Genomic DNA, 21,758 nt, shown 5'->3' with positions numbered 1-21,758 from the left:
GTGGCTTTATGTGGGGCTATCGTACGCTGCTGGTGGTCATGGAAGGTGCCGTAATGGCTGTACGATAAGTGAATGCCATCCTCCGACCGATAGTGCAATCGTATCGGCATCATATTGGCAAGGCATTGGTCTTCATGGACAATTTGCCACCCATCATGCACATCTTGTGAATGACTTCCTTCAGGATAATGACGTCGCCCTACTACAGTGGCCAGCATGTTTTTCGTGAACCCTATCGAACACACTTGTAACAGATTGAAAAGGGCTGTTTATGGATGATGTGATCCACCAACCATTCTGAGGGATCTACATCTGATCGCCATTGAGGACTGGGACAATCTAGGCCAACAGTGCCTTGATGAACTTGTGGATAGTACACCATGACAAATACAGGCATGCATCAATACAAGAGGATGTGCTACAGGGCATTAGAGGTACTTGTGTGTACAGCAATCTGGACCACCACCTCTGAAGGTCTCGCTGTATGGTGGTACGACATGCAATGTGTGGTTTTCATGAGCAATAAAAAGGGCAGAAGTGATGTTTATGTTGATCTCTCTTCCAATTTTCTGTACAGGTTCTGGAATTCTCGGAATCCAGGTGATACAAAACTTTTTTGATGTGTGTAGAAGGCAGAATGTGGCCTTAACTTTTAAAAATGATTTGTCAAAAATCTTTAACAGTTCAATATGGGCTTAAACATTTGGTTCAGTAGGTAATTTTTTCATACTGTACACATAATAGTCTTGCAATACTGTAAAATATAGCAACATGGTGTCTGGCACTACGTCTGAAAAACAGTGCACATTCCATGTACTTCTGCATTGTGAATGCTTTAGCGTGAGACAGTGTTGTGTCCCAGTTAAATGTCACCTTTACAGTTAGCCCATTTTTCAAATGATTGAACTATAAGGCGTAGCAGTTCCCAGTTTTGTTCTTCATGTGATCTACAAGGATTATACCCTGAGAGTCCCTAAACCCAGTGATAACCAACTGACAAAATCATCTTTATTTTCTTTAGCACACACACATTCATTGTACTTTGCATTGTTCTGACTGCTGTTTCAACTGTGATGGGTATTTTGTAAACAGGAACAAACTTGGCGCAGTTGTGTACATTTTGTGCACTTGCTCCCAGCTTTCCTTACTCAAAGCAGACCCAATTTGCAGTTGATTTATCACTTTATACTGTTTGTACTGTGAGAGAAATGTTTGAAGCATTTGAACTGCTCAGCAACTGTGAAATAAGAAGTATGATTTAGTTTTTGAGAGTGAGGACAGCTACTGCCAGACATGAGACATACAGCCTCAAAACAAAAAGTGACAGTACAGTACATAAACATTTAAGTAATTAAGGACATGCTAGACTATGTTCATGATTAAAACATGACAGACACCTTTCTGTAATCAAAAACTGATATGTACACACAACTGAGGCAAAAAAATTAATGGAGACGAATGATTCATGATTTCCACATTTTCGGTATCAGTGCTTTAGAGAATCATTTTTCAAAACTTGCAGTTTAGCAAACTGTGTCTGACTTGGCTAACTAAGCTACTTTCTCTTGGCTAACTAAGCTACTTTCTCAAGGCAGATTGGGAGAATGGGCAGTGCTCTGAAAATTTCTGACCCAACAGAAACAGAAATGAATGAGGTGAACTTCTGGACCATACTGTCACAAGGGATGAGACCTTGGTGTCTGGCCTAACAACAGAAACAAAGCAGCCATCAATCGAATGGTGACACACAAATTCTCCAACAAAAGGAAATGTGATGAGGTAATTTCACCACACAAGATAATGGCAATTGTGTTTTGGCACAGCACTGATTTTCTATATAGTCTATACCACAAGGGAGAACAAATTCAGGTGCTTTCTGTATGACCTTAGGCACACTATACAGAATAAGAATGTTTTCTTGTGTCATTTGGAGTTTTGTCGCTGCACGACAATTTATGTTCTGCTGATTAAACATAATGGTTAGTAACATGCTTTGGATGTGAACAAATGGATCACATACCCTTCAACCTGCACCTTGCACTGAGCGATCACCAACTGTACTGCTGCCTCACGGGAGTTTCTCACTGGTCAGCAGTTTTAACTCCAATGAAGAAGTGAAAAAAGCAACTGCATATTGGTTGTATTCACCTGCAGCTGATGTCCTCAATGTGGGCATAACAAAATTAGTAGAATCTGTTGATAAATGTTTAAATAACAGAGGAAATCATAAAGAAAAATTGTCTAAGGAGTGAAGAGTGAAATAAAAAATAGGTTACTGCATCTTTACTAGTTTTGTTTTTATTGAAAAAAGGGCCTCCCTTAAAATATTATCTGCAAACATGACTAAACACTATGTTCAAACATTCTTTTGTAGTATTAAAGCCTATCACCAACCTACAAAGCAGACACTCCTCTGTGTTTGTTCTAATTTGCAAAAAGAGTTCTCGTAGTACGAAAATAATGCTATTCCTTAATTTATTTCACATTCATTCAGAAATACCATCTCAACAAATTCATCATTCTGATATCTATGTTCTCTAATTGTATGATTTTCTTTCTAGCACATGACACTACAGCTAGTTCAGTACACCAGTACTGTGAAAGCACATTTTCTTATTATGGAGCTACAGTTTTTATTTAATTATCATTTGGTACCCATCATTTGTGTGAATTTTGCATACATTATCAATATCAGGTAGATAAAGGTCATGGGCTTAGGACTACTCTACTTCCAGAAAATACTAGTGAAATGCACATAGTGAAAATTCATAATACTGTTATCTCACTTAGCACAAATATTCAAGGCCAACAAGAGGCACCAAGGCTGAATATTATGTCAAATTAAACAGTTATTTCAGCTATTATCATAATAGATCATATTCATTGTGACACTTTTCATTTTTTTGTGACACCTTTCATTCACAAATTTCTACAGGTATCTTGTTGAAAAACTCCAATTCTTTTTTGCCAAGTATGTCATTCTTGTTCTAAGCAACACTGATGCAGACAAAAACTGATAAAGTGTTAGAATAGCAACTACATAGTACCCGTCATTATCAGCAGTCAAGGATACTAGTTTCAAAGTTCCAGTGAGACCATTGACAGAAAATGTATATGAGTGCAATAGAAAGGATATTGAAGTTAAGGTAACCTGCTGCTTAGTATGGACCTTTAACGACTATAACGTGGACATCTCAGAACACTAAATCACATTTTTCTGTGAAACGCCATTTCATACGTGATATGTGCCACTGTCGCTGAAACCTGCACATTCCATGAAAGCTCAAACACCTCTAAATTCAGCATCAGTTGTTGAAACTATAAAAGAATGGTATCTAAATGCTAATGTTGCAAATATTGTAACTGAGAGTGCTGCTAACATGAAAGCTGTTGCCAAGTGCATTACTGGAGTTCAGGATTTAACATGTTGCACTTAGTTCCCTATATCTTGTTGTGAAGTGATCAAACAAGTTACAGTATACTCTATGTTTCTAAACTACACAAAATAAGAGATATCTGCATGATCTTTTTAATCAAGAAGCTTGACAAAGAAGAACATATTGTTTGCAGCGGGCCAGCCATAGCACAATTTCATTCAGGAGGTGGAAACATGATAAAACAACACTTTCATAATGTTTTCTTTTATTTATGACTATAGAAAGAGTATCACTGTTCCCAGCGAACCTTTCCAAAACACTGTGAAAACACTGAATGCTACTGACTGGAAGTTGGTACCACATTTTCTCTCCATTTCACCTTTCCAACTGCTGATAGCTGAAATGATGTCTTGGACAAACTTTCATAATTAGGGTGATTCACATGATTAAAGCACTGCATGCGGCATATTGTTTTCATGATAATCTGTCTTGCGACCCTGTTGATAAACAGCAGTGTATAGTGTAAAACATGGCACTGACCACATTACTGGATCCAAACCTTAGATGTTTAAGGTTTGGGAACAATGAAAAGGTGAAAGCACATTTGAACTCAAGCAGCTGATTGTATGCCCATTATGACAATAAGTTTTTCAAACTAGCTCATCATTTCTGCAACTGAAAAATAAATAGCATTCCTTTAAAAGTGCTTTGCCATTCTGCAGTGTTTTTACTGAGGTCCGAAAGCATAAGGAGCAAAATATTCCAACTACTTATATACTCACTGAGGTCCAGTGCTAAATGGAGGATTCTGTACTGTAAACAATTAAAATTGACAACAACATGTATCCTTCCTAGCAAAGAAAAACATGTCTTTGTCTAGGTCTATAACAGCATGGCAAATATTTTCTACTAACTAAGCCAAACAGTCTGTCTGTAAGTTTACTTGTACGGTAATGGTGTCTAAGCCCCATGCATCGCTTACCAATTTTTGTATTGTTTTAACATCTTTCTTTCTTTTCCATTGTTCTAAATATGTGTAACAGGATGTACTTGGATGTTTCTAATTAGAACACAACAGCAGTTATGATTTTTGCTTAAATTTATTACCTTGCTGTTTTAATGGTGCCAGACATATTTCACTTGATTACTAAAGACCATAATGATCCACCAGAAGGGTTGGTAATATGCTATTCAATACCTTTCAAACAGTGGAACAACCTAATACACGAGCACAAAGTCCCCAACTTTTATCGCATTTGGCAACAAGATGCAAACATTCGTATGAAAGAATGAAGACAACAAATAGAAATTGAATGCTTTGTTAACAAGATATAACCGAACTATACTGAATCTTAATTGAAACTTCTAGAGTAAACTGTGGTAAAATCCATCATGGAGTTAAAACCAATAAACTCTATCACCAACAACTGTAACTTATTTGGTATTTTGGCTGCATATGTAGCAACACTAGATAGCAAATAACACGGTTCGGCTCACAGGAAGACAATTCTTGTTTCAATTATATAAAACAATTTAAGCCATTGTTACCTTCATGTATCATCTCTGTTTCATGTAAATACGAGTGCCTGTTTGTTTCAGGAACAGCCTGTCCTTCAAGAGCTGTCTGTGTGCAAGATAGGGACCACTTCTTAACATCAAATGCCATGCTGTATTATACAGAAAGTAGATTGTTGGTCTGTCACAGAGTTTTTGGTGTTCAGTATTTCTATAGCCACTTTGCCCTGTTAAATTGAAAAATAAATTGTTTCCAGAGCTGTTACTCTGTCCCCACAAGCTCCATTCACTCAAGTTTTAAGCTGTGCAGCAGTCCAGCACTTCAAATGAAACAACTTTACAATAGCACAAAACTGTTTCTATATTCCACATTAGTAGCTACAATGACTACTCCAGATGGTTATCAGCAGTTAACTGCCTGACACGGTATGACTACACGAATCATACGTATAAACGATATCATTTAAGTACCCCCCCCCTTTTCCCCACCACCACCTCACAGAAATTTACCAGTCTTATCAAATAATCCTCACAGCTATATCCTAGATTACACAATCGTATAAAACACTCATATGCCTATTTGCCAATATGTACCAGTATGTAGAAATACTAACTCTCAATCTGCAACATTTGGTGTTAGGTGGCATTATCTAGGTTTAATTTCAAAAGAAAGAAAACATTATTATGTACATATAAACTAATAATCTTCCACAGAAGATATTCTATAAGTATATCTATCTGGGATGTATGGTCAGTATTTAAATGCTGACTGGCTATATGTAGAACTTATAAGTGGGTTCTTGTATTAACAGCAAGCCTGGAAGCAGTCCATTTTACTCTAAATGCACAAGATGGGTACTCTTTAATTGACGAGATTGCTTATGATAGTTTGATGTCTCTTTGACACAGCCCAAGAAACAATAATCAGCAATGTGCAATATGAAAACTTCAAGGATGGTAACATTTTTAAAGGATAGCATGTGCTAGAAAGATGACTTATCTGCAAGCAGTAATAATTTTAGAAGACATTCAAAACCTTTCTGGTTTAAAACTAAAGAGTCACTTGGAAGTTAATCCTGTGGCATGTTTTAGGTCTCTATGTTTTGGTTTTCAAAAGATTTTTGAAGTCAAAGATGATGGTGCAGGATTTCTTTCAGACTAAATGGAAAAATAAGGACCTTCTGTTTTTGCATATCAGGCGCACAAACTAATAGTTTGAGAAATTGAAGGCTTATAGACTTACTGCCATTGCAAATATAGTTTGAAGGGAGTGTGTCTGCTAAAAAGGATGAGAATAAGAGGTAAAGGCTAACACTGACACCACATTAAACTTTTGTGCATTTGACTTTGTGGATGGCATCTTCAAGGTGGTAAGATGGGTGATGGCAGTTTGCTTTCTGGCACCTGCTGATGGGATACTGACTCCACGCAGACATGTCCCAGCTTGGAGAAGCAAGGCACACCTTCGATAACTTTGAGAGGATTTCGGATCCTGTCTATCAGATTGGAACTGAACTGTTAAATACGGATGTTGTTACAGTGCACGTAATGTCATTTATGTACGAATTCAGATCTTATGAAGTGTTATATTTTTGTATCTTAAGGAGCAATGTAATCAGATTTAATATGGATCTCTGTCTATTAATTGATAGGAAGTTAAAATATATAAGAGTTTTATGATCTCCAACACAGGTACAGCTGAAGTGGAGAAGAAGTCCTTGATAAGAGGAACTGCAACATTATTCTGGACATTAAATGAAGAACCAGCAGTTCAAAACTGGAAGGTAACTGCAATCGTTATCAAAAAATACTACATCACTAAAAGGAAAACACTTTAATTTATCCTCTGAATAAAAAACAGTTGAATGTTTAAAATGTACCTTCTGAGCATATTAACAATTTTCTTTCTTCTGTCAACAATCTTAACTAATTCAAGTGTTCATGAGATCAGTTTACAGTACACTGAACTGTGGTTTATTAAAGACACACAGTGTGTCATCTTGTACTCACATAGGTTTTGTGAGTACTTTTCTTTTACTCTGGTTATTTTTTGTTAGAATCTTTACCAACTGACTTGGATGCCAACTAGGTATCTGTCTATAGAGTATTGTAGCATCCATTTGCTGCCCAGAATCAATCACCCATACGATTGAATAAGTGCACTATATCACCAGCAGGTCTGCATTCTTCAAGAACTAATGTATAAGGCTCACCTGAATGGACGACTTGAAAAGAAAAAGTTATCTCCACCTGATTCCAGTGGCATTTGCTGCCGCCTGCTTTTCCATTCACTGAAGGTCATCCTCACCACAAGATTTGACTCAACCTGACCACTTCCTGCACTAAACTAATATAGTATAACAATATTTAAATAAATAAATGTTATAAACATTCAGTCTAACTCACATCAGACCATGAACAATAAATATAAATAAAGGTTTGTAACAATATTGTGAAAATAAAAGTTGCTACTTACCACGTAGCGGAGATGCTGAGACACAGATAGGCACAATAAAAAGACTGTCACAATACCAGCTTTACACACACACACACACACACACACACACACACACACACACACACACACAGCCTCTGGCACTAAAGCCACACAGCGAGCAACAGCAGCAGAGTGGCAACTGGGTGGGGGTAAGGAGGATGCTGGGGGTGGGAGGGGGAGGGATAGTGTGGTAGGGATGGGTTACAGTGAAGTACAACCATGAGGTGGAGAGAGGGTAGGGCAGCTATGTGCAGTTGGAAGGTACACAGAGGGCAGGGGAGAGGGGAGAGTGTTGCGGAAAAGGAGAGAAGTAAAAAGACTGTGTGCATTGGTGGAATGAGGGCTGTGTAATGCTGGAATGGGAACAGGGAAGGGGCTGGATGAGTGAGAAAAATGACTAACGCAGTTTGAGGCCAGGAGGGATACGGGAACGTAAGATATATTGCAGGGAGAGTTCCCATCTGTGCAACGTAGAAAAGCTGGTGTTGGTGGGAAGGGTCCATACGGCACAGGCTGAGAAGCAATCATTGAAATGGAGTATGTTGTGTTGGGCAGTGTGCTCAGCAACAGGTTGGTCCACTTGTTTCTTGGCCACAATTTGTTGATGGCCAACAGCTTGTTGGTTGTCATACCCACATAGAATGCAGCAGAATGATTGCAGCTTAGCTTGAAGATTACATGACAGGTAGCCCTGCTGTCTCACAGGCAGCCCTGCCTTTTATGGGACAGGTGATGTTTGTGACTGAACTGGAGTAGGTGGTGGTGGGAGGATGTATGGGACAGGTCTTGCATCCAGGTCTATTACAGGTATATTAACCGTGAGGGTAGGGGTTGGGAGTAGGGGTTGTGTAGGGATGGACGAGGACATTGTGTAGGTTCGGTGGAGGGCGGAATACCGTTGTGAGAGGGGTGGTAAGGATAGTAGGCAGGACATTCCTCATCTCAGGGCACATGAGGTACATGAAACACTGGCGGAGAATGTAATACAGTTGCTCCAGTCCTGGATGGTACTGAGTTACGAGAGGACTGCACCTCTGTGACCGGATGGTGAGACTTTGGGTGGTTGTGGGAGACTGGAAAGATAATGTGTGGGAGATTTGTTTTTGTACGAGCTTGTGAGGATAATAACAATCTGTTAAGGCCTTAGTGAGAATCTCGGCATATTTTGAGAGGGACAGCTCAACACTACAGATGCTGTGCTGGTTACTTGTGCCTACTGAGAGAATCTTTGCCCTCGTAGACCAGTGCCTTCAGCCTATTACCCAGAACCTTCCATTATATATAAAAATACCAACCATTACCTCCACCGACTATCCACAGTTCCTGTCCCTTTACCAAATGGTGCACTACTCGTCCCTATTGATGCCACCTCCCTTTACACTAACATCTCTAATGCCCATTGCCTTACCGCCGTTAATCACTGCCTTTCCCATCGCCCGATGAATTAGAAACCAACCACCTTCCTAGTCACCATGACCAAGTATATCCTCACCCACAATTACTTCTCTTTTGAAGGCATTACCTTGTAGGTAATGCCGGGGTATGGCTATGAGCACCCACACGGCTCCATTCTATGCAAACCTATTCATGGGCCATCTACAGGAATCCTTCCTGAACACCCAGAATCCTAAACCCCTCACCTGGTCCAGATTCATTTATCACATCTTTGAGATCTGAATCGAGGATGAGGACACCCTATTCACATTCCTCCAGAACCTCAACAGCTTCTCCCCTATTTGCTTCACCTGGCCCTAATCAATCCAACAGTGTTGACCTCCTCCTGAAAGATGGCTGCATCAGTATCTCTGCCCGTATCAAACCTACTAACCACATGAAATACCTCCACTTTGACAGCTGCCACCCGTTCCACACCAAGAAGTCCCATCCATACAGCCTAGCTGCCCATGGTCATCGCATCTCCAGTGACGAGCAGTCCCTCTCGAAATATACCGAAGGTTTCCCTGGCACCTTCACAGACTGTAATTATCTTCCCAACCTTGTACAAAAATAAATCTCCTGTGCCTTATCTTTCCAGTCTACCACAACCTCAGTAGTTAAAGAAATATCTGGCAAAAATAGTAATGTAGTCATTAAATAAATACACAAGTATGACAAGATACATGATATTTATGCTGCATTCATTTGCTGCGTTGTTGTGGAGACTGCAATTTTCTGACAGGCATTTGCACAATGAAAAGATATAAAAATGTAATAAATCAAGAGTTAAAATAAATACACATACACAGCTGTCAGGGATGGATACCTATAGTGCAATGCTATCATCTGAGATATCATTTCTTGAAATCCTGTGAAGTGTTTAAAAGTTGTTAATTCAAAGGTTCATGGTGCACATGTTCAGTCACTGTAAAACACTGCCTTGTGTAGTTTTAAAGACGACTGTCTCCTAAAGGCATATTTTGAAGTCAAACTATAACATGAATAGTAATTAATACAACTGAGGTATCAGCTTCTCTACCTTAATTTCATCAGATGATCTCATTTGTGACAACGTTGAGAGATCACCAGGACACTGATGTGCTTTTAAAAGAGCACCCTGTCTTGATTACATTTTTTAAATTTTTTACCACATTTGATTCTCATCTGGATAATCTTCAAACACGAATGGCAGCTACAAAGGGCAGCCACTGTAAAAAGCGGGTTGTCAATTAATACAATACCAACCGGCAAACTGTTTTCCACAGTAGCAGTCCTTCAGGCCTAAAAATGATCCTTACATGAATCAAAATTGGCAAAAACACCTTTTGATTCATGTGGCCTACTCCACAAGATGAATTCACCATCAATCAGTTAACATATAATTTATAAAATAAGAAATGAAAGCTCATAATTACCTGTATTCTTGCGTTTTCTGGGAGCTTCTTCTTGTTCATGGGAATTTGATGGTGTCGCATTGATCTGCTGTAATAAATCTGTGCAGAAACAACAAAGAGAACAGCATTAAGAAACTAAGATAATGTGCAATGCAACTAGAAAGATTCACTTTAACAACATCACAACAATTTTGTTTTCAAATAGAGAACAAATTAAATAACACTCCTCAAATGTGTAGTTCTGCTCAGCTGTGAACTCCAGGACAGATTAATTTATAGCCCAGTGATTTCATTAGCTTAACATTAGGCACCACAGTAATAGGTAAGTAACGCACTTTCAAAATACCCACCAGATTAAAACTGAGTAAAAGATCTTCTAATGCACCCAGAAGTTTGCAGAGGGGGGGGAGAGAGGGGGGAGAGAGGGAGAGAGAGAGAGAGAGAGAGAGAGAGAGAGAGAGAGAGAGAGAGAGAGCGCATGCGCGCTCCCACCCGTGCATGTTGGTGTGCGCTGTCTACTTTGGAAGAAGGCTTTTTGGTCGAAAGCTTACTTATTTAGCAGTCTTTTTATTGTGTGTACCTGCAACTCAACATTTCCCTTTCATAATATTGTCATTATTCCACTCTGGATTTTCCACTGTTTAAAAAATTGTGTGAACATTTTACACACTTCACTTTCTTCAAACTTTCTTTCCAAGAAAACTACGAGTCCTTCATTAGCTACTCAAAATCACTTTATTTTCAACAGTTAGACATCAATAGCACACAAATGCATTACATCCGATCAGACATTCACAACATATCACTCTCACCGCTACAACCATCTTCCCCTAGCAAAAATAAGGGAAGGCTATAAGACACCCACAACATTAACATGTGTGAGACTAATCCATTAAGAAATGCAATTCAGACATACTATATTTCATGAATAATGCAGAAAAAGTTTAACGACTATCATTCAAGTATCAGAATGTTTACTCCTTTCATATAGCTCCTATTTGATGAGAATTGTAGGACTCCCCTTTATGGGTTAAAGGTGCACTACACAAAGGAAGCAGCTGCGCAGTACCAGAGTACTTGCATCAACAAGTTTGTTTGCATGACCATCCTCTGCAGCAAACACAGAACTATTTGTTTTGTAAATAAAACCACTGTTTCTTACTGCAACTAATTTGTTTTTCCCAGATGTGTTTGCCGTTTTCTCAATCTAACATATCTTCAGTGGGATCTAGGATGCTACAGTTTTGTTATTTTTAGATTATCAAACAGTTCACATCACATTTTTTGTGTAAATAGGTACTTACTTAAAGTTTGTTGGCATCTGTGTTTCCTCTCATCTGGTCAGGATACTGAAATAAAGTGCTAGTACGACCTCTAACTAAATGAGAGGAAATGCAGATGCCAACAAACTGTAAGTAAGTATTTATTTACATAAAAAATGTGGCATGAACTGTGTGATAATCCAAAAATAACAAAACTGTATCGTTCTAGATCCCACTGAGATGCGTTAGAGTAAGAGGAAGGCGAATTTCATCTGGGAAAAATAAATTACAGTTGCAGCAAGAAAAGACAGTTTTACTTGCCTCAAGTTTATTGTTGGATATTTTCACCATTGCTGGCTATTTTCACCGCCCATCTGCTTCCACTGTAACAGTTTAAGAATCACTCAAAGAAAGTTCATGCTCAGTAGTGTGGAAATACCTTGAGCATGCAATTTAGTTGGAAATAATTAAACCATGGAGTATGACTGAGATGTCTATGTAGTCATTGTAGGAGGTATGGATAGACAAGTCTTGTGAAATAGTACCGAACATGTTTTCCGAAAACTTTCTTGAGCATACAGTTCAAAAGCCTACAAACAATGGAAATATAAAAGACCTTGTAGCTACCAACAGACCTGACCTTATCGACAGTGTCAGTACAGAGACAAGGATTAGAGTTCATTATCATAGCAACAATGGTTACTAAAGTTAATAAATCCATAAAGAAGATTAGGAGCACATTTTTGCTAGAAAGAGCAGATAAGCAGTTGCTAGCATTCCACTCAGACAATGAAGGGACATTTTGTTCCAATGTAACAAATGTAGAGGACTTATGGGGAAGGTTTAAAGTGTTTGTAAATCATACTCTGGAGAAGTACGTGCTGAGTACGGAAAGAAAAGATCCACCATGGTTTAATAACAAAATCTGGAGAACGCTGAGGTAGCAGAGACTGTTGCACACACTGTTCAAAAAAGAACACACAAATTACAATAGTCAAAAGGTAGCACAAATCCGTGCACGTGTAAAAAGATCAATGTATGACGCATACCATAACGTCCACCATCGTACCTCAACAAAAGATCTTGCCCAGAACCTGAGAAAATTCTGGTCCTACGTAAAATCACCAAGTGGATCAAAGTCTTCTATCCAGTCATTCGACCAGTCTAGTGTGGTAATTTAAAAAGGTAAGACCAAATTTTAGAAATGATTCACGCAGAATGACTAGTCATATGGTAAAAAGAGAAAGAAAGTGTTGTTGTCAGGTAGTTCCCATGGAAGAGATGTTGGCCAACTTTTGCAGGATGAACTAGGATTAGAATACTAGGTCACCAATTTTTTTTAAACCTAGTGCTGGTCTGGAGCAGGTGACAGAGGATTTAGGACCACTTTGCAAAGATTTCACTAGGCAAGGCACTGTGGTTACAGAGAGTGGGTCAGGTAATAGTACTAACAAAGACCCTGGGTACAGTACAGAGTGTGATCCGGCAAAGAATGCATGGGCATCGAAGCATACTAGTGTTGACTTTGTTCTTGGGCACCATGACCGACCTCATTTGAACTCTTCTGTCACGAGAGTTAATCAGGAGTTGGAACGGCTGCTTATGTCGGGTGCAGGGTCACACATTGGTGTGGTTCCTGTTGATTCTCTCAATAGGTGGGATTATACTAGGCATGGCCTTCACCTCAACAGGAAAGGAAAGGGTAAACTGGCTGGGAAAACAACAGGAAAGTTGAAGGGTGGAGGCACTGTCATCAGGGATAAAATACCAGTGGTTATAGGGTTCAGAAAAGACCCTTTTTAGGGTAGAAAGGACAGGAAGAAACCAAATTTTAAGAAAATTTAGGACTGAGACAAACCTTCAGTTTGAGAAAGAAACCAAAAAACATAATTCTAGCTTATTACATCAGCATAAACAGCTATTGGTTAAGAATTTTCAACAACCAGCAGATATTTTAACTCTACCCAATTTTAACTCGGTCAATATTAAGTGTCAGCTATCTTTATTGCATCAAAATATTTGAGGGCTGAGAAATAAAATTAATGAATTAATTATCTGCATAGATTAATTAGAGTCCTCAAACCCAGCTGACATAATCTGCCTCTCTGACGATCATGTGACCACTGGTATAGAACTTTTGTGTGTTACAGGGTTTAGTTCAGCATCTCACTTTTGTAGAGCAGAAATGGAGAAAGGAGGAGTTGCCACATTCATCAGGAACTGTCATAAATTTAAGAACATATACATTCATAAATTTTGCTTAGAACATCATATGGAAGCATGTGCAACAGAATAAGAATTTCACAAAAAATCCTTCATAATATTAAGTGTATTCAAGCACCTGCAGGTAACTTTAATCTGTTCATAAACCACCTTGAAGCTGTACTGGTCCATTTAACAACCAAAAACAAAGAAATAGGGGTTGCTAGTGATTTCAATGTAGATTTCCTAAAGACTCTCCCAATAAGAACGTATTTGAGTTAGTAACACTATCATTCAACTTAATTCCCACTGTTAAGTTCCCCACTAGGGTAGCCAATTGCTCACAAACAGCCATTGATAATATCTTCATAGAAAAGTCCAATGAACAAAATTATATTACAAAACCAACAGTCAACGACCTCTCAGACCATGACATGCAGTTACTTCTGTTAAATGTTAATACTGAACAGTATATAAAATCTGTTAACTCTGAGCTCAAGAGGGTAATCAATAAGCCAAAAATTGATTATTTTAGGACACTTCTCAGAGACATTAACTGGACTGATGTTTACAGTACTCATGGCATGAATGAAAAATATAATACTTTTGCTAATAAAGTGCTTACCTTATTTGAACACTGTTTTCCCCCAAAATTAACCAAGGTTAGAGTAAAGTCTACAAAGAAGCCATGGATTACTCAAGGAATAGGGGTATCTTGTAAAACAAAAAGAAAACTGTATCTGTCAATCCGAAACAGTTCTGGTGTTGATGCTATAGCACATTACAAGAAATACTGCAAAATATTAAAGACTGTAATACGAACATCAAAGCAAATATATTACAAGGAAAAGATAGTCCTATCAGATAACAAAATAAAGACAATATGGGACATAGTGAAGGAGGAGACTGGTAGAACCAGACATGAAGAGGGACAAATAGCATTAAGAGTAAATGATACATTGGTGACAAGTGTATAGTGTTGCAGAACTTTTCAACAAACATTTTATAACTGTTATTTAAAAGATGGGGTTTTCAGGTTCTGTAGCTGCTGCTATGGAATACCTCAGACCAGACATTTCAAGTAACTTCCATAATATGAAGTTTACCCTCACTACCCCAGCAGAAATAATGTCCATCATGAAATCTTTAAAATCAAAAACATCTAGTAGGTGTGATGAAATATCAACGAAGTTAATTAAGGAATGTAATTCTCAGTTAAGTAACATATTAAGCTATCTGTGTAACCAGTTCGTTAATCAGTGGAATATTTCCTAAATGACTGAAATATGCTGAAGATAAGCCACTGTTTAAGAAAGGAGATAAAGAAATAGCATCAAATTTCTGTCCAATTTCACTTTTGCCAGAATTCTCAAAATTTTTAGAAAAAGTAATGTACAATCAGCTTTATAACCATCTTATCTCAAATAACATACTTTCAAAGTTGCAGTTCGGATTTGTAAAGGGTTCTCATATTGAGAAGGCTATCTACACTTACAGTGAAAATGTGCTTAATTCATTAGAGAAAAAACTGCAAGCAACTGGTATATTTTGTCATCTGTCAAAGGCATTTGAGTGTGTAAATCACAATATCCATTCAAGTAAATTACAAAATTGTAGTGTAACAGGAAATGCTGCAAAATGGTTCAAATCTTATATCTCTGGCAGGAAACAAAGGGTCTTATTAGGAAAGAGACATGTATTATGCTATCAGGCATCATCCAACTGGGAACTAATTACATGTGGGTTCCCACAAGGTTCCATTTTAGGGCCCTTACTTTTTCTTGTGTATACGAATGACCTTTCATCAGTAACATTACCAGAGGCAAAGTTCGTTTTGTTTGCCAATGATACAAACATTGCAAAAAATAGCAACTCAAGTGTAGTCTTAAAAAGATCGGCTAATAAAATATTTGTTGACATTAATCACTGGTTCCTATACAATTCTTTGTCACTAAACTTTGAAAAAACACACTACATTCAGTTCAGAACTCGTAAGGAGTGTCCCATGAGTATATGCCTAAAATACAATGACAAGCAGATAGAAGAAGTGGACAGTGTTAAGTTCTTGGGATTACAGCTTGATAATAAATTCAACTGGGAGGAGCACACCACAGAACTGCTGAAGCGTCTTAGCAAATTTCTATTTGCAATGCGAATTGTGTCAGACAAATGAGATATAAAAATGAAAAAGCTGGCATATTACACTTACTTTCATTCCATAATGTCATATGGGATTATTTTTTGGGGTAATTCATCAAACCAAGCTAAAGTTTTCCAGGCACAAAAACATGCAGTAAGAGTTATATGTGGTGTGAACTCAAGAACATCCTGCAGAAGCCTGTTTAGGGAACTAGCGATACTAACTTCTGCTTCCCAATATACACTCCTGGAAATTGAAATAAGAACACCGTGAATTCATTGTCCCAGGAAGGGGAAACTTTACTGACACATTCCTGGGGTCAGATACATCACATGATCACACTGACAGAACCACAGGCACATAGACACAGGCAACAGGGCATGCACAATGTCGGCACTAGTACAGTGTATATCCACCTTTCGCAGCAATGCAGGCTGCTATTCTCCCATGGAGACGATCGTAGAGATGCTGGATGTAGTCCTGTGGAACGGCTTGCCATGCCATTTCCACCTGGCGCCTCAGTTGGACCAGCGTTCGTGCTGGACGTGCAGACCGCGTGAGACGACGCTTCATCCAGTCCCAAACATGCTCAATGGGGGACAGATCCGGAGATCTTGCTGGCCAGGGTAGTTGACTTACACCTTCTAGAGCACGTTGGGTGGCACGGGATACATGCGGATGTGCATTGTCCTGTTGGAACAGCAAGTTCCCTTGCCGGTCTAGGAATGGTAGAACGATGGGTTCGATGACGGTTTGGATGTACCGTGCACTATTCAGTGTCCCCTCGACGATCACCAGTGGTGTACGGCCAGGGTAGGAGATCGCTCCCCACACCATGATGCCGGGTGTTGGCCCTGTGTGCCTCGGTCGTATGCAGTCCTGATTGTGGCGCTCACCTGCACGGCGCCAAACACGCATACGACCATCATTGGCACCAAGGCAGAAGCGACTCTCATCGCTGAAGACGACACGTCTCCATTCGTCCCTCCATTCACGCCTGTCGCGACACCACTGGAGGCGGGCTGCACGATGTTGGGGCGTGAGCGGAAGACGGCCTAACGGTGTGCGGGACCGTAACCCAGCTTCATGGAGACGGTTGCGAATGGTCCTCGCCGATACCCCAGGAGCAACAGTGTCCCTAATTTGCTGGGAAGTGGCGGTGCGGTCCCCTACGGCACTGCGTAGGATCCTACGGTCTTGGCGTGCATCCGTGCGTCGCTGCGGTCTGGTCCCAGGTTGACGGGCACGTGCACCTTCCGCCGACCACTGGCGACAACATCGATGTACTGTGGAGACCTCACGCCCCACGTGTTGAGCAATTCGGCGGTACGTCCACCCGGCCTCCCGCATGCCCACTATACGCCCTCGCTCAAAGTCCGTCAACTGCACATACGGTTCACGTCCACGCTGTCGCGGCATGCTACCAGTGTTAAAGACTGCGATGGAGCTCCGTATGCCACGGCAAACTGGCTGACACTGACGGCGGCGGTGCACAAATGCTGCGCAGCTAGCGCCATTCGACGGCCAACACCGCGGTTCCTGGTGTGTCCGCTGTGCCGTGCGTGTGATCATTGCTTGTACAGCCCTCTCGCAGTGTCCGGAGCAAGTATGGTGGGTCTGACACACCGGTGTCAATGTGTTCTTTTTTCCATTTCCAGGAGTTTATTTATTCCTTAATGAAATTTGTCATTAAAAATATATCACTTTTTCAAACCAACAGCTCAATTCATGGAATAAATACTAGAAATAAGAATAATCTTCACAAGGATTTAAAGTCACTTAGTCTTGTACAACAAGGTGTGCATTATTCAGGAACACACATTTTCAATAACTTGCCAGCAGCCATAAAAAGCTTAATAACCAATGAAATTCCATTTAAGAGAAGCCTAAAGGATTTATTGGTGGCCAACTCCTTCTACTCCATTGATGAATTTCTCAGTAGAACCAACAGATTTTTACTTTTACACACACACACACACACACACACACACACACACACACACACACACACACACTTCTGCACAATTTCAGTGCAGTAATGTGTGTAAATAAGTATTCTAGCAGTTCTATTGCATGTTTATCACCTCATAAATAAAAAAAACCTTTTCGTTTTAAATTCAGTGCATTAGTGTTTGTAAAATGATTCTTTCATATAGTATTCATTAAAAAAAATGACGATCAGCCACTTGGGAACTGTGGAAGGTACATGAGCTTATTTGTTCCAGTTGTAAATATTTGTCATGTATTATTGTTTTTCTGACATGTTCCACATCCTGGAGGACCTCCTCACTATGGATCAATTGGAATGAAAGTCAATCTAATCTAATAGCAGTTTGACCATCGCACAAACTCCCTTAGGATGGAAATAATAACAAGCATCCCTAGTATAGATAAGCACCAGAAAGAGTTTAAAAAAATAAATCATCAGCTCCAGATAGAATTCCAATTTGGTTTTCCTGAGAGTACTCCAAGACTTCAGCCCCTTACTCAGCTTGCATTTATCGCAAATCTCTCACTCAGTACAAAGTCCCAAGCAACTGGAAAAGTGACTTCTGTACATAAGAAGGGTAAAAGAATGGACCCACAAAATTACAGACCAATATTCTTAACATTGATTTGCCACAGAATTCTAGAACACAGACTGTGTTCGAATATAAAAAATTTGCTAGAGACCGAAAAGCTTAGGTTCACGAATCAGCACGCCTTTAGAAAGTACTGATCGTGTGAAACTCAGATTGCCTTTTTCCCCACATGATCTACTGTGAACTACGGATGAAGGGCAACAGATAGATTCTGTATTCCTAGGTTTCCAAAAATCATTTGATACAGTGCCCCACTGCAGTCTGTGAATTCCTAGAGGGAAGAAGACATTCCTTTCACAAAACACTCGTGAGAAAATTTAGAGATCTGACATTTGAAGCAGCTGCAGAACAATTCTACTGCCATCAACATACATATCGCATAAGGACTATGAAGATAAAACAAGAGAAATCAGGACCGGTGCAGAGGCATACAAACAGTCAATTTTCTCTTATTCTAAATGCGAGTAGGAAAGGTGGTCTGTGAAGTATGTAAGTAGATGTGTATGTTCTCCTTATGGTTGTGATTGGCTGCTCGTCAACTTCTGATATATCTGGCACTATTCCATACATTTAGCATAATCTCTAGAATTTTCCTGTGATAATTATCTGTCTCCAACTGTTTAAAGTTGCTGTCATCCTCACCTAAAAGCTAGAACTGCTAAGTGAAAAGTTTCAAGTAACGTAACTGCTACACTATTTAGGACGTCTGTAAGTTAAACATTCACTTACCCATTAGCATGTACATGCACACATACTTTAAAGGTAAAAACAGCTCTATCATCATCAGCAAATCAAAGTTAGCATTAGCTAAACACTGATTTCACAAGAAATGAAACGTGACAGATCAAACAACCTTCAGTTACGAGGTGCATTCAAGTTCTAAGGCCTCCGATATTTTTTCTCCAGACTGGAAAGAGATAGAAACATTCGCATTGTTTTAAAATGAGGCCGCGTTCATTGTCAATACGTCCCAGAGATGGCAACACCGTACGGCAGATGTAATTTTACCGCCAGCGGAGAGAATGAGAACTGTTTTAAATACTTAAAATGGCGACGTTTTCCTTACTTGAACAGCGTGCAATCATTCGTTTTCTGAATTTGCGTGGTGTGAAACCAATTGAAATTCATCGACAGTTGAAGGAGACATGTGGTGATGGAGTTATGGATGTGTTGAAAGTGCGTTCGTGGGTGCGACAGTTTAATGAAGGCAGAACATCGTGTGACAACAAACCGAAACAACCTCGGGCTCGCACAAGCCGGTCTGGCGACATGATCGAGAAAGTGGAGAGAATTGTTTTGGGGGATCGCCGAATGACTGTTGAACAGATCGCCTCCAGAGTTGGCATTTCTGTGGGTTCTGTGCACACAATCCTGCATGACGACCTGAAAATGCGAAGTGTCATCCAGGTGGGTGCCACGAATGCTGACGGACGACCACATGGCTGCCCGTGTGGCATGTTGCCAAGCAATGTTGACGCGCAACGACAGCATGAATGGGACTTTCTTTTCATCGGTTGTGACCTATGGATGAGACGTGGATGCCATTTTTCAATCCAGAAACAAAGCGCCAGTCAGCTCAATGGAAGCACACAGATTCACCGCCACCAAAAAAATTTCGGGTAACTGCCAGTGCTGAAAAAATGATGGTGTCCATGTTCTGGGACAGCGAGGGCGTAATACTTACCCATTGCATTCCAAAGGGCACTACGGTAACAGGTGCATCCTACAAAAATGTTTTGAAGAACAAATTCCTTCCTGCACTGCAACAGAAACGTCCGGGAAGGGCTGCGCGTGTGCTGTTTCACTAAGACAACGCACCCGCACATCGAGCTAACGTTACGCAACAGTTTCTTCGTGATAACAACTTTGAAGTGATTCCTCATGCTGCCTACTCAACTGGCCTGGCTCCTAGTGACTTTTGGCTTTTTCCAACAATGAAAGACACTCTCCGTGGCCGCACGTTCACCAGCCATGCTGCTATTGCCTCAGCAATTTTCCGGTGGTCAAAAAAGACTCCTAAAGAAGCCTTCGCTGCTGCCATGGAATCATGGCGTCATCGTTGTGAAAAATGTGTACGTCTGCAGGGCGATTACATCGAGAAGTAACGCCAGTTTCATCGATTTCGGGTGAGTAGTTAATTAGAAAAAAAATCAGAGGCCTTAGAACTTGAATGCACCTTGTACAATGAAAAGCAAATGGGAGATTTCATGTCAAGTTTTATTTCTTTCTTTCTTTGCAAAATGAAAAACTCTTCCTTATTCTTATGTCCAACTTTGTTTTAAAAGTCGTTTTCCAAATTTGAGACTGTATAATAGTAGTTTTCTTCGCCCCCCCCCCCCCCCCCCAAGCTCAATTCATGCAACATGTTAGACAATCACTAAGGAAATCTCTCTCCAAGTAACACACCACACGGACAATTTCTCTGAGGATGACCACCACCACCACCACCACCACCACCACCAACCATCACAGTCCACTTCCATTCAATTTCTATCCTGTAGATGGTTGGACCACATGGCCACATATTATGCAGATGTATTCTACACCAGCTGGGCAGCAATGAAAGTGTGAAACGAACAGCTATCTACATACAAGAATAGCCACTACAAAACTATGGCAAACTCTACAAACCATTCTGCAGAGCAGAACACCAATTATTTTAAGAGATGCTTCAGTATCCAAGCCATTTGAGTCCTCAGCACCATCACCTCATAACTATGAATGTGAGAAATGTTCATCTGGCATATTGTTTATTCACACTACCTTCCTCAACTTTTCCTCCTATATCAATTCCCACACCACTCTTCTCAAACCCAATCTTTTACTTTATGTCTCGTTCATGAACAGCAGCTTTTGAGTTCACATTATTACGCCCTTTGCGGGCCACCCGTTTTCCCTTATTCACACCTCCCATTATCCTCTAACTCCTTCCTTGTACCACACATCTTATCCCTCTTAACTGCTGCACACTTTTCCTCTTCCTGACCCCCAACACTTGCAACAGTCTGAGGAAACTCTTAAATCAATATCACCATAGTAGGAGATTGTAGCATGTTGTGCTGGTCTGTGCTGTTATGTTCTCTATGTGCAATCCATCAGTTAGCTACAGGTGCTTGGGGTGTCTCAGATTTTAGTTTCTATCCTGTGGAATTTTCTTGCCTTTTTTTTTTACCAGTATACCTATTAGCAAACAAACTTTGCAACCATACTGAAATCCACAAGTTCCAGCAGACTACTTTACTCTCACAAGCACATTTCTTGAAAATTTAACATATAGCATGCAGCATAACACACGAAGTGGCTACTTTGAACCCTTTACACACCTTCTCGCACAAATTACAATGTCAGATGA

At 39.9% G+C, this 21,758-nt stretch overlaps 1 protein-coding gene across 1 annotated transcript in view; it reads right to left on the bottom strand.

The window, feature by feature from the left end:
* LOC124609321 (dnaJ homolog subfamily B member 12) overlaps positions 1–21,758 on the bottom strand; it is a 144,706-nt gene that overhangs the window by 98,414 nt on the left and 24,534 nt on the right. Inside the window, exon 3 of the mRNA XM_047140063.1 lies at positions 10,242–10,319. Within this exon, the coding sequence (XP_046996019.1) occupies positions 10,242–10,319 (78 nt within the window). The remainder of the gene's footprint in view (positions 1–10,241; positions 10,320–21,758) is intronic.

Source organism: Schistocerca americana, chromosome 1 (assembly GCF_021461395.2).
Source record: "Schistocerca americana isolate TAMUIC-IGC-003095 chromosome 1, iqSchAmer2.1, whole genome shotgun sequence".
NCBI classification, from domain to species: domain Eukaryota; kingdom Metazoa; phylum Arthropoda; class Insecta; order Orthoptera; family Acrididae; genus Schistocerca; species Schistocerca americana.
This window is presented reverse-complemented; position numbering and strand designations above follow the sequence as displayed.